This window comes from Uloborus diversus, chromosome 3, assembly GCF_026930045.1.
Source record: "Uloborus diversus isolate 005 chromosome 3, Udiv.v.3.1, whole genome shotgun sequence".
Taxonomy (NCBI): Eukaryota; Metazoa; Arthropoda; class Arachnida; order Araneae; family Uloboridae; genus Uloborus; species Uloborus diversus.
Genome location: NC_072733.1, coordinates 195,347,321 through 195,361,496, shown reverse-complemented (window position 1 = coordinate 195,361,496; position 14,176 = coordinate 195,347,321). Strand labels below are relative to the sequence as shown.

Sequence of the window (14,176 nt, the reverse complement as noted above, 5' to 3'; positions counted from 1 at the left end):
ATTATAACAAAAAATTATTGCCATAAAAAAAGTTGCGATTTGTTTTTTCTAATTGTTTTTCATAAATAACTTTTCTCTGTTGTGCAATCGCTTAATATTGTATTAATACTATTTATCTCGCATTGTAAAACTACAATTTTACTCTGAATTGTTGGAATTGAAGTTAATGTGTAAATTAACAAGCCATTTTTTGTAACAGGTGATTGTTCGGTCCTATTATGGTCTGCACAGAAATAAATAATAAAACATGTTTGAGGACGAGGAGAATCAAGAACCATATTAGCCAACTCACAACTGTCGCTATGTAAACGTTCTGTCTGTTTTGTTCCTTCTTCGAACGGAAGTATGGTGTTTCGTTGTCATCTATTTTTGTAAATTTTTATTTTTGTGAAAGTTTAACATGTTAAACTTAAACAAAGCAACTGAAGTATCAAAGTAGGCCATATTTTCTATAAATCCGTAGCAAAATGAGCTTGATAATGGAAGATTTTCAACCGTCTGTTAACACTTTAGAAGAAGTTAAGAAACTTCAAGATTTAGTACGAAAGTTAGAGATTCAAAATCTGCATTTGAGAAATAAACAAAACGTTTCCAGGAAAAGGTCAGCTTCGCCTGTTAAAGAAGGAAAAAAGTCGCAACGATCTCCCACTCGACAAATGAAAAATGCAGATGAAAAGGTGAATGTTGACACTAATAATTTTGAAAATACACGCCGTCCTTCACGAGATGAATATTTTGATGATTTGGAAATAATTAGAGTCAGTGATATTGAGATGTCTGATGATGAATCATGGTAAGAAGCCTTCTTTTCCTTTTCTCAGATAAATATAATTCTAAAAGTTTTTATAAGTCTTATGACTTCCCTTCACATTTTTATTTAATAACTTGTAATATAAGGTTCAAAACTGTTTAACTAAAAATCAAGATTTTTTACCTTCAGAGTTTTTTTTTTTTAAAGGAAACATTTTGTTAAGTGTGGTGGGGTTGTAGTTTGGTGGGGCAAAACTGGTTTTGACCATGCCACTAATGAAAACTGGATTTTACCAGCAAAGAGTAGGGCGAGACTGTTGGTAAAACATACATAAAATTTACATATGGCAATGTTGAAAATTTTAATGCATAAATAAAAGAAATAGGATGGGTATTTATCATGATTGAAGTAATTTTTAAAACCGATTTTGTGATATAAATTTAACTTTTCTTATTTATTATTAACATTAAAAATTGTTTACAACTAAGATAAAAGACACTAGTTTATTAGGAACACTAGAAACAGCCTGCAATTTAAATAAACTAATAGCTATTTTTCACAAATTAACTAATATAATTTGAGCAAATCTATTCGACACATTTTAAACAAAATACAGTCAATTGGCAATAACTCGAATCTAAAGAGACGGACAAAAAACTTCGACTCATGGGAAGTTTGACTTATCGCTACTTTCAGTTTTCGACATTTTAATATTACAAACCATCGATTATTTTAATTGATATTTAAATATAACAGACAGAATTACAGAATTTAAAAGCTTTTAAGCATAATATGCATTTTTTCCGAGAAGAGTTCTGAAGACGAAGTTGCGTCTGGTCTCAAACTTTTCCAGCCATCCACTGACTTTGAAATCAGTTTTATTCAGTAATGTTACAAAATTCATTGCTTTCTTACACAGCAAAGACCCACCTATAGGAATGGCATGGTCTTGATTTCGATACTGCTGGAACCACTTGAATAGTCCTGATTCTACATCAGGAAAGGTGCACATCTTCATTCGTTTCAAATTCAGATTCAGGGATTAATACTGTTTTTGAAATTTGTCTTTTTCTTTTAATACCGTTGACAGAGTAATTTGGAGGTATTCCATATTTCAGTGCAATATCTTTCTTTTTCATTGTTGGATTCCTTTCGAAGTCATAAATAAGATTTACTTTATTTTCTAAATCCAAGATTTTTAGCTTTCGCTTAGACATCTTTTATGGTAAAGAACACTCTCTCGCTCTCTCGGAAACTTATCAGCAAATGATCGAACTAAAAAATGAAGGAGAATGCATCTTAACATAGGTCAGTTTTTGAATAAAGTAACAATCAGTTGACTTGACTACTTGACAGTTTAAAAGCAGATTCGTAGTCCAGCGACGTGCCTAAGTGTAACAGTACAACAAAAGGAAACAAGCTATACTTGTTTCCTCATGTGTAACTCCTTTATCGTACCTTGGCTCAACATGTGTTCTCCTTGCTTTAGAGGTCTATTGTGCAGGAATTCCAAGTGAAGATGAAGGAATTTTTCTTTCATAGAATTACTTTTTTCTTTCTTTTCGTTCCTTCGAAATAAATTTCAAGTCATCTTTGAAAAAACTTCAAGTTAAAGGAAGTTAACTTCGAGATATTGAAAATGATTAGCATGGAATTAAAGACAAAGGGATCAGGACTTGATAAAAACTTCAAATTATCGCAAATTGACTATCTCATTTCTCCTGTGATGTGACCAACCTTTTGGAACATGCAGTAATTTATCACTCTCACAGGGCGTAAAATTCCTTAAATAATGAATAAAGTGGCTAATTTTCAAATCACTGTTTCATATTTCTTTTCATTATTTACTCATTTATTTTCATTTTAAATTTTATTATTTGAAATATCCATGTGCAATGGCCAAAACTGGATAAAACTGCAAGCCAGTTTTATCCATGGTTGCATCCACCACTGGCCGAAACTGATATAACCCTGTAGTGAGGATAATTTCTTGAACTGTTATCCCTAGTAGTTCTGTATAAAGTGGTGACGAACTATCAAAACCAAAACTATCTCCACAAACCATAAAATTATAACACTAATTGTTTTTATCTTAAGGGTTTTGTTTGTAGGTACATTAGAAATGTCAGTTTATTATTACAATGACCCTCATTTTAAGCGGATTTGATTTACAGGGTTTAGGATTTGACACATTAATTTTATTTTATGTGGATGAGCTATGATTTTATGCCAATACGGCATTGCCAACAGGTAAAATTTCTCTCCTTTTTAAATTGCAGACTCTTGAGATTGCACGTAACACGTAATAAACTGCATTTTGGCATAATAACACTGGTTAACAAAGTTCCTGTTCCTCATTAAGCAAGTATTGACTTTTATATTTTAAGGGGTGCTGAAAAAGAATATGAAAGTAAAAATATTACATCATCCACAAATTTTTGAAAAATCCAAAATCTTTGAAATCTCAATTTAATGACATTTATTCAATACATCTACAATATTTTTGTCATTTGCCATTTTATAAACAATTACAAAGCTTAGAACTAGTATAAAACACAAAAAATATACATTATTTAAGAAGTTGTAGAAGAATGGAATAGATTTTCGTTTTTTTGATGAAAAAATAATGATACTTGTAAAAGAAATTCCTAAATTTCATACTTTATGTAGCTGTAAATGCCTTAACTGTGGATGCTTTATTATTGACACTAACACAAATTTAAATAAAATATAATATTTTAATGAGATTCTAAAAGTAATCCCGAGCATATTAGGAGTAAACTGTCCATGATATCCCGCTTAAATTGCAGAAATATCCTGATAGTGGATGTGCTTCCCATGCTCGTCGCTCACAGCTCCCATACTTTCAGGGGGGAAAATTTAGTGACATTGAACATCCTAATTTTTTGTAACTTTTTAACATGTCTTAAATTAATTTTTCATAATTAGGATTTTTATTATAATATCCTAAGAACTGTCACAACATTTTTAAAATCAGTCCATGCTGTTTTTTCTAAATCACTTAAACTAGCTTCAAAATTTTGGTCCTTCATAAGCTTTTTTATCTGTGGTTCAATGAAAATACCCTCCTTAATTTTTGCATAAATGAGTGATGGGAACTGTTCCTAAAAATATTGAAATCCACGCCCTTTTTATCCATTGATTTAGCGAAATTCTTCATCAATCCCAACTTTATGTGCAAAAGTGGGGAATTTTTTTTTTAAATCGATTATAGAAACGTTTTACATATATTTTTTTTACCTGCTATATATTGTTTGCTCTCTGGCCATTTCTTTTTTGATATAATGTTCATGTATTGCCCTGCTGCTCCTCTCACACAGAAAATAGCAGTATATTGTAGAATCAAGTTGCAGACCAATGAGAACGTTAATTGCTTTTTAAAAAAAAACTGCCCATATGCTCTAATTATGACGTGAATAGTCAATTTCATGATTAATATCTTCATATTTTCGTAGGATAATTTTATTATGCAAGAATAAGCCATATAGGAACCAATGACTGTATTTCCACGGGCCAAAAGACAACTTCAAGTACCGTGATCTTGCCTGAAACCAAGAGGGTACGGAGCGCCTAGCGCCATCTGCTCAAGGTCGCATACATAAAACTTATCAAAGTGAATTCGGTTTCTTCTCTCTTTTTACATGTTCTATCGCTGTAAAGGGTAAAAAAATATGTGTCTACAGATCAAATGCATCTAAAAGAAAAATATGGTAAACTTTTAACTGTCATAAGATAGCATATAAATCCAAAACTTATGAATGAAATTTCTTAAAATTGGAGAGTGATAGAAAATGTATGCTAACATATTCTTTTTCAGCACTTTGAAATCTATAAGAAACACCCAAAATATATTGAGGAACAGAAAATTCGTTAAAATTTGTTTTTCAGCTTTAGGCCACTGGAGATATTTTTTGCAATTGGTTCCAGAGCTCTTTTCAAAAGTAGAGTTATTAAACTCACAAAATTCAGAGCTTATTGGAAGAAGAAGTGACAAAGGAGAACAAAATCTATAAGAACAGTAGCCCAAGCCAGAAATTACCTTCTGAGTGTGGTTTTTGTCATAACTGCCCTTATAAATGTACACTTTTGTTTTAGGATTGGCAATATGAACTAAAACCAAAGCTTTTGGGAGGAGTTTTAACCTATAAACGTCCCCCCCCTCCCGACTGTGCCACTAAACAAGGATACCGGCATTGATGATACACAGCGAAAAACTTTCACATTGAAAATTTTGACATTCGTTGACAGTGCAAATGATCCTTCTGATTTGTTTGTGAAGAAAGATCTTGACTGGCACAGCATTTTAATCGAAAGCTGCTAAAGTGTACAGATTTAGCCAAGGAGATCCCTGAACCTATTTCTTTCCTTTTCCATTGAAAGAGGTATTTGAAATTGCATTTTAGAACTTTAGTTTCGAAACAATTCTGTTAAGAGTTTTTAAACTCTCTTCCATCCAGGGGTGGACTGGGTTCCCACAAGAGGGCGTCAGCCTTGGCCTCCAAAAAATGCAAAAAAAAAAAAAAAAAGCAAGGGAGGGGGAGGAAGTGCAAAAATAAATAAATACATTTAAAAAAAAGAAGAGAAAAATGATGGAACACAAGTTCACGGGCTTAAACAAAATAAAAAAATATTGTTAGCACAAAAAAAAAAAAAAAAAAAGAATTTATACCAAAAAATAAAATAAATTTACAAAAAAATTTTAAAAATAAATATAAAAAGGTGTTACGCTTGAGGGCACATCATGCCAGCGGGTCAGTTTGACCCTGCTCCGATCATCAAAGGTTGACTAAAACTGCTCTTTTGGGAACTTCAGTTTCGAAAAACTACTGGAGAAAATTCAATGAACCCCTTCCCCCCCCCCCCAACACTACCTGACATGTTTATAATTGCATCTTTAAGATTTAAAATTGCAAATTGCCCCGGAGAAGACCTCTTATCATTGCTAAAGATAGTCTAAAATTGCTTTTTTGAAACTTCAATTCAAACAAGTTTCTGGAGGGATATTCGTTATCCAATCCTTTCTTTAATGCCTTCAAAAACACCTACACTTGGATTTTAGAACTTAATGCTGGTGCAAGGTCTGTCAAGTAAGGGGCGATTCCTTGATTATGGATGCATTAAAGTCCTACAAGGAACTACACCATTGTTGGTGTCCACTGTTTTAAGCCAAGCAGTCTCCTATTTCTCAATTGCTGCTTTAACTTCAAAAGCTCAAATGTTACACCTGAAAACATCTCAGAAAGGTTTGAACATTGCCTTCTATTAGCTATGTCTTTCTTCAGTTGATATCAACCATTCTATAATTTGTCCAAGCATTAGGAAACTTTTTATTTGAAGCTTCTGCATACCTAAATGCTAACATTCTGACTTTAAACTTAGAGCAGGTCATAGTACATTTTTGAAATAATTTTATATAGTATGGAGATGATATTTTTTTTCTCCTTCACTTGTCAAGACATGCTGACTCTGCCATTTTTCACACACTATGAGGTCTCAGCTACAGTTCATTCAAGTTGCTAAACCACAATTGCTCTAAATTTCAAATCCAGTGTATCTGTTGAAAAAAAAAAAAAAAAAAAACACACACACACACACACACAACGACTAAGAGCAACAGCAAACATACCAAAGTCCACACTCAACTACATGTCTTATACTGCTGCTATTTGCTGGGTATAAAGAATGAAAGCAACAAATGTAATGGATAAAAAATATAGTATAGAACATTACTACAAAATTCAAATTCATAAATGTTTACTAATACTATCACATACAAAGTAATTTTAATCAAGACACACTCATATTTTAAATATTTAAAATTTTGATTAATAATGTGTAAAGCAAACGTTTGTATATTAAATGTAGCAGTATTTTCTGAAGTTTTGCATCATATGAAATATTAAATTTTCTTTAAAAACAAACTAATTAAATTAATCCTTGTTATCAAAGTCTAATACTGGTAAATTATGATGCTGAAAAATTAGGTGCTCTGCATTTTCAAGTAGCAGCCTATTACAGTTTTGTTCATGAACATTTCCTGCATCTGAAAACCTATCAATGCTGCTAATTGGTGCAGATAAGAAGTTTTTTGCTATCTTTTGCAAGCATGAGGCTGGAATGCTGACTTTCTCGTCACCATATCAATAAATTATTGTTATTTTGTATAAATAAAAAAATAAAATAAATTTCAAATCGTCAATAAAATTCTAAGCAAATATTGGGTTTTCAGCAAAATATGGTATTAAATGCATCCTTAATTCTACAGACCAAGCTTCTCCAATAATGATTCATTTGCGTTTTCAATGTAATAAAACCTGTAAAGCTAGCCAACCTTGTAAGTTGACTACTTTTGTCTTGTACAGAATTAGTCCTATAGGGTAACGGAATCAGTTACAGACATACTTAAGACATCGCTCCCAGATTAACTTCCTTTTCTGAGCCTTGAAATGTATTTAGACTTTTTCAAATTTCTTTTCTCATGCAACAGTATCTTATTGAATGTTTTTCTGTTTTTGAATCCTCTAATTAGAATATTTTTTATTTGCTCAATTTCGAAAAAAGGTCCAACCCCCCCCCCCCCCCCCCAGTAACAAACACTGAAAAATCTGATGATACCCAATAACAAACAGCGAAAAGGATGAGTAAGACAGGATAAGTAAAGGATGTGTAATAGATAAAATTCCTTTATTTTCTTCAAAATGGGCAAAAGTCCTTTATTTTTAGAACTAAAGCCTTATTAAATTGAAATGAACATGAAGCACCAGCTGACCTCGTGGTGGCTGTTCATAATCTTCCTCCACTGCCTTGTAAATACCAACTGGTTCATAAAATTTACTATGGATGCACCGTATTCATGGGCCATTATAACATCTTTTTACCCACTTAAAAGTCTCGTTATTTAAATCAAAACTCATGAATGTCTGTTACAGGGTGCTTGCCTTTTACTTGTGACCTTACCCCATATCAACCTCTATTTGTTGACCACTAAAGTATTGCACCCCAAGTGGTAAACGTAAACAAGTTTCACTGTACCACTTGATTATGAATCCTTTAAAAAGTCAACATTTGTCTGTCTTCTAAATTTTACTTTCCTATATTTGAGCACAGAATAGAACTTTCCTAAAAGCAAACCTGGTGGCTGTTGTAATTGGCTCTGATGTATATCTTTCTATGCAGGTATTATGTATGTACATAAAAGTATACATGTACATTCATATTTCTGTATTGGGTATGCATGTTTTTCGTAGTCATTTTAAAGTAATTTAAATTTTTTCAGGCTGTATACATCTCCGAAAAGCCAGTCAGATAACGAAAAATGTGAAAGTCCCTATGAATGGCTGAGGAAAGATGTTGATGATCCTGAAAATAAGCAATTACAGCTTGCAAAAAAGGCCTTGTTGACAAAGTTAAATGAACTTGAAATATGTAAGGATATATTTTTTAATGATTTTTTTAAATCCTAATGTGCCGTAATGATTTTATTTTTAAAAATTGATTTTGAAAAATTAAATTGATTAAAAAGAGTTTTACAAAAGAAGAAAAAACAGAAATTTTGGGGGGAGAAAACCCATTATTTTCTCAAGGTGTTTAACTCCACCGGGAAAAATATTTAAATTTCTAGTGCAAAAAATTATGTATTCAGAAATTTATAATACTTACCCTTCAATGCTTTTTTTTTTGTTTAATTAAATGTAACTTTTTTGTTCAGTATCCCTCATAAAAGCATTACTTACTTAATACAAGCTGTAAGATATGCCTTTTTTTTTTTTTTTTGCTTTTTTATTGTTTTCCCATTATTTGTTTATTACCATTATTGATCTTAACTTTTGCAATTGTTGCTTTGCGCATTTTTAAGTTAAAGTTTTAATTTATTTATTTTCTGCATTTATTTTGTTGATTTGTTCTATGTTTTGTGTATAGATATATACAGTGAAGCACCGTTTATGCGTTTCTCTTTTATACGTTTTCATCAATAACACATTTTTTAAATTGGTCCCTGCAGAGTCTAATACATATTAACGTAGACCTATTATACGTTTTTTCATAGTCCCTTCAAAAAGTATAGATGGTGCTTCACTGTATATATATATATATATATATATATATATATATATATATATATATATATATATATATATTGCCGCCTCCCTTGTATAGTGGTCAAAGAAGTCTGACTGCGACAAGAAGGTCCTGGGTTGAATCCCGGCTCAGATTAATTTTAGTAAATTAATGTTTTTTGTTACAAATTGTTTAAACTATCATTTTTTAAGTATGTGGCCTCCAATAATACAAATCAGGGCTGCGGTGTCAGAGTTTGTGTGTGTGTGTGGCGGATGTTGTGGTAAAAGTGTCTGGGTCAGACTCCCAGAGGCTTTAGGCTCTGAGAGTCGGAATCTGTCATTCACATTTTTTAGCCCTGATTTAAGTAATATAAACTTCAGACCATTTGAATAAAACTAAATGATCATATGGGACTGTGAGAAGCAAAGGGATGTAAGTGGCAAAATTAAAAATTTAAAAATAACCAGTTCAAATAGTAGGGGAAACTCTAATCTGTCTTGGGACAAGAGATAGTACTAGTAGCCCTTGTAGGTGCTGCTGTACAGCTTGATTTAGAAAAAAATTTCAATAAAAGCCTACGTACAGCATTATCTTTAAACGCATTTTACTCAAAACTTGAAAATGTCCACTTACATCCCTTTGCTTCTCACTGACTCCTATTTCTAATCATAATTTTTTATCTTGTTAATTTTGGTTACGTTTTTAAAAGTTACATATTTTCTTATGAAACAAAATTTTTGATTTACAGTGTCACCTACTATTCAAATAACAGCTCATGCTCAAAATCCAACAGTTAGCTCTTTGCGAAAGACACATGTGATGTACAAGACCCCTCTTTCTGGTGAGAATGTTATGAAAGCAATGTAGCTTCTCTTAAATGTTGGAAATTTATAAGTGTATCTGCTTATTAATTTTTAAACTCTAAATAATGCATTGCAAATCTGTCTTAAATTTTTTAGTTTGCTAACAGTAAGTACAATTATAGTTTATATAGATCATTTATCTTTTATGTGAGAGGTATACAGCATACAAATGAAACATGAAAATTTTCTGCATTTTCAAGGAAATACGCTTTTTTTAAAAAGGCTCTAGTTTTTTTGGATCAATCTAAATTTGTTGAAAAATTATGACCGAAGATGCAAGGGAGAGGAATAACTTTTAAACAGATTTCTCATTGTTTAAACGAAGTTTTACAATTTCAAACTCATATAAATGAAAAGTGAATTTGTTTTGAAAAAATGCTAACATCAAACACTTGCATGGCCGACAATGGCACTCTGACTTTAAGATTCCAATCCTTTTATGTCCTGAAAGTATTTCTATTCTACTGAAAGTTAAAATCTATTTTCGCTGTTGCTACTTTTTATCTGCTCATTTTATTTTCTATTTCAAAAAATTATTTTTTTCCCTTTTATTTTTGTTATCGTTAAATCATTGTTAGTTTTAATTTGTCTCAATTTTATTACTTTTTATTTGCTTATAAAGGTATTTTAAATGTATTTAATAATATCCTCTTTTCTAACTCTTATTCTGCTTGTACCAGATTTTTCTCTAACAATCTGGGCTCAATGTAAATGCGGTTCCTTTTTTTTCCCTATTATTTTCTGTGATCAATACATACGTGATTATATGCAGCATGTTCTTTCTATTCTAGCCCTCTGATATGATTTTTTAAGTACTTGCTGGATGTCTGCACATATGGAAAGTCAGGGAAAGTCATGATTTTCAGCAAAAAATGCTTAAAAGTCATGAAAACTGACATTTGGTCGTGGATTTTGGGTTCAAAAACAAGCATATTTATCAAATTCTACTAGTTAGGGGCAAAATTTACGCATCTTAGCCGTTTCTCATGCTTTTACCCCTTAGTCCCGATTTTTCACACAATATGAAATTCGATTGCATCCACTGCTATAATACTTGCTCGTTTTTCTATATACAATGTTATTCTACCGTTTGGACATTTATAATTTTGTGTTTAGCATTATTTGTCACCTCATTATTTTTCTAATTGTGTTAGGGACTTATTTTGGGGGTATATTTCTAATTTTTCCACTCTCATTTGATTAAAAAATTTTAAGTCATTTGCATTCGAGTTGATTCAAGAGACTCCTAAAAATTATCATTAATGTTTAGCGTGTCTAAAGTTAATGAACATTTTAGAAGATAAAATTGGTCTAAAGAATTAAGCACGTTTAAGACATCAATAAAATACAGAAATCAGGGAATTTTTAATCGGAAATTTTTTCAATTTATGTGGCCTATCATAAAACTGTGGTGGTAGTATATCTGGTAATGTCTGGTAAGTTAATTATTAAGTACTTCAATTTAATATTTTATTTTTTCTGACTATTTGTTTATTTATTTATTTTTTTGCAAATATAATATTGTTTTGTAATTTTAGTATTTATTAAATTATTGCTAGTCACAGATTTTTTTAGAAAACCACTAGCTTTAAAAATATAATAAGTTTTAGATTCATTATTTTTTTGTAAAATAAAATATATATTTTTAAAAAATGCGAAAGGAAAAAAAAAAGAAGCTTAAATGCTTCGCTGTTCAGTAGTTTTACATCATTTTTGCTGAAAGCTTCTTTTATTTTAAAAAATCATTTTGCAACTAAATCTTTTTTTCGGTATTTTTAGTGATGGAAAACTTATTGTGTGTCACATCAGATTTTTCCCGAGAAAAAAATAATAAATTTATTTTCATGTAAATTCTTACCTATATAAAAATTTTGCATGATTAATTTGAATCCAAAACATATTTCCAGAAATTTTAGATTTATAAATGTACGTCTTTGGTAGCAAAATAACTAAGTTAAAAATCTATTTGTTTCATGTGTATCACTAGTCATTGTTACATAAATTGTTTTTTAGTTGTAATGGTAGCTGAGCTAGCTTACATTTAACTTTAATTTAAATTTTTCTATGTCCAAAGCATAGATCAGATGGTTGCAATTTATTTTTCACAAAACGTAAATTTAGATATTCTTGTGAAAAATCTGTTTTTTTCTGGAAAAATTGCATCCCGTGCGTCGTGGAAAGTTACAAGCAAAAGTCATGGAAAGTCATAGATTTCAAAACTTGATATGTAGCAGATACCTTGTATTTGTTACCCTAATACCATGTTTGAGTTAATCACTTTTGATTGTAGTGTTGCATTTGTTTCCAAAATATACATATGTATTTCATCTTCTTGTGGGTATTTTCAATTTGAAAACTTGGCTTTATGAATCTGAAGTTGCACATTTATTGATCACCTTAAGTTCTTCAGTAAAAGCAGGCTAAAGTTTACATCCTTGTATCCATCACTTAAGCAGCATGTGCATATTTTTGGGTGTGGTGACTTCCATAATCTATCTTATTGATTTTCAAATTTACTTGAGGACAGTTACATTGCCTTGGGGTGTCAGAACAACTAATACATAGCTATGAATAAATGATGTGGATACTTAAGATACCTATAAATTATTTGCAAACCTCTAATATTTTTCAACTTAGGTAGTAGTGCAGTCAGAAATTACCTCTGTGGTTGGGTTCCTATTCATAAGATCTCTTATATGTATAATAGCTACTGTATTTGGATTGGAAGTGTGTTTTAAAATCCTGATTGGGGGAGGGGGGCAAAACTTCCCTCCTGGCTACGGCCACTGAACTTACGTATTTTGATTTCTCCCCATGAAAGTACAAAGCATACTTAACCCTACAATCATGGAGTTTTGTTGATTCTTGAAATATACTTCGGATGTGAAGATGGCAAAACTAAGGCCCATCTGATCCGCTCCTCTTTATGATTGAACTTTTCAGACCTTTAGAGAAACTTTGATGCACTCAGTGATGCAAAATACCTGGGTATTTAATTTTGAGGGTAAATACCTAAAATGGGCTTTTTCCTGAGTTTTTATTTTCCAGTGAACTATATCTACACAAAATAACCTCATTTTTGTATAATGATATTGGAATATAAACATAGGATATTGAATGTAGAAAAGTTGAACATTTTGACGTTTTTCACAAATTTTTGATTTTATAGACCTGAAATAACAAATCAGGAAACACAAATGCTATAAAACATCATGCATTTTTCATGCAATACTTGATTTTCAACATCTGTTCTTTTTTAGTAATAATATAATTACCAACTTTAAAAGTAAGAACAGTTGTGGTCAATTCAAAAGGAATGTTAAATTTTGCTTTTAAATGGGGACAGGAATAGAATTTATAGTGGAAAACAGAATCAATGATAGCAAGAATTAAAAGGGAAATTGCGATGCTATCAAAAGTCCTTAAAACCATTACAGGTTAAAACCTTGTTTAAAAAATTCATAAAATAGCATTTTAAAAAAAAAAAAAAGTGTAGGGAAGAAAGTTTGCCCCTTAATTTAAAATTTCTGAAAGTAAAATAACAAAACATATTACAAGTTTTTGCCCACTTTAAGAGAAAGCTATGGATTCATTCAAACATTTCAAACTTAAACTTTCATTTTGAATTGTCTTCTGAATTGCACGAGTTATCTGAGTTTAGGCTAAGAAATTATTCACTTATAAGTATTTGCTCATTTGTTTTGTGTAATAGCTCTTTCTTTCATTTCTAGTTCTTATTCTTTTTGTTTTGTTTCCCCTTTGGTAATGTAGATGCTTCTAATTGTAAGATAGATATTTGAACTTAGCCACTCTGTCAATTAACTTTTTAATTGTGAATCTAACTGAAAATGCTAGAAGTTCTTTCTTCTGCAGTAGATGTACTGATGCATTTAAAATGTTTTAAGCTGCTTTAACACCTGTTCCTTGCAAATTTCTCCACCACACTAGTAAACTCATGCTCTCTTAATTTTCCCACAATCTTATGATAAACAGTCCTATAATGTTTTCAGCAGAACACTATCTAATTTCAAATGCTTCTTTCCATCATAAAAAAAAGGTAAACCATTAAGTTAATTGGATTGTTTCAGTCTATTTCCTTGCACCATTGGATTAAAAATCTGCAAGGTGAATTAAACCACCAACATTTTCTTAGACTATAAGTGAGTTGATTTACAATTTATTTTTCAGTAATTTAATCAAATTTTTCAGTTAAAAATAATATAAGTTGCATTCTCCACATATATTAATACATTTTATTTCATATTTAGATCAAAATTTATCATTTATTCTATTTTTACTTTTTTTCCAAAATACCCAGTTTTTGGGTATTTACCCTGGCCTAGAGTAATTACCCAAAAAATATTTACCTTCCCACTGGGTTTACCTGATCCACATCACTAGATGCAGTAGGTATTTTATCGAAGTTTATTTTGTTCTAGAAAATGCAAATTTGCTTTCCTATACTTTTATATTATTGCTT

The 14,176-nt window shown here is 30.8% G+C and overlaps 1 protein-coding gene across 1 annotated transcript in view; it reads left to right on the top strand.

Annotated features, from left to right (window-relative positions):
- Nucleotides 1-349: 349 nt before the first annotated feature.
- Nucleotides 350-14,176, top strand: part of LOC129218493 (SLAIN motif-containing protein 2-like) — a 37,096-nt gene continuing 23,269 nt past the window's right edge. The window contains exons 1-3 of the mRNA XM_054852779.1: nt 350-793; nt 8,049-8,197; nt 9,582-9,674. Of these exons, the coding sequence (XP_054708754.1) occupies nt 468-793; nt 8,049-8,197; nt 9,582-9,674 (568 nt within the window). The 5' untranslated portion in view covers nt 350-467. The remainder of the gene's footprint in view (nt 794-8,048; nt 8,198-9,581; nt 9,675-14,176) is intronic.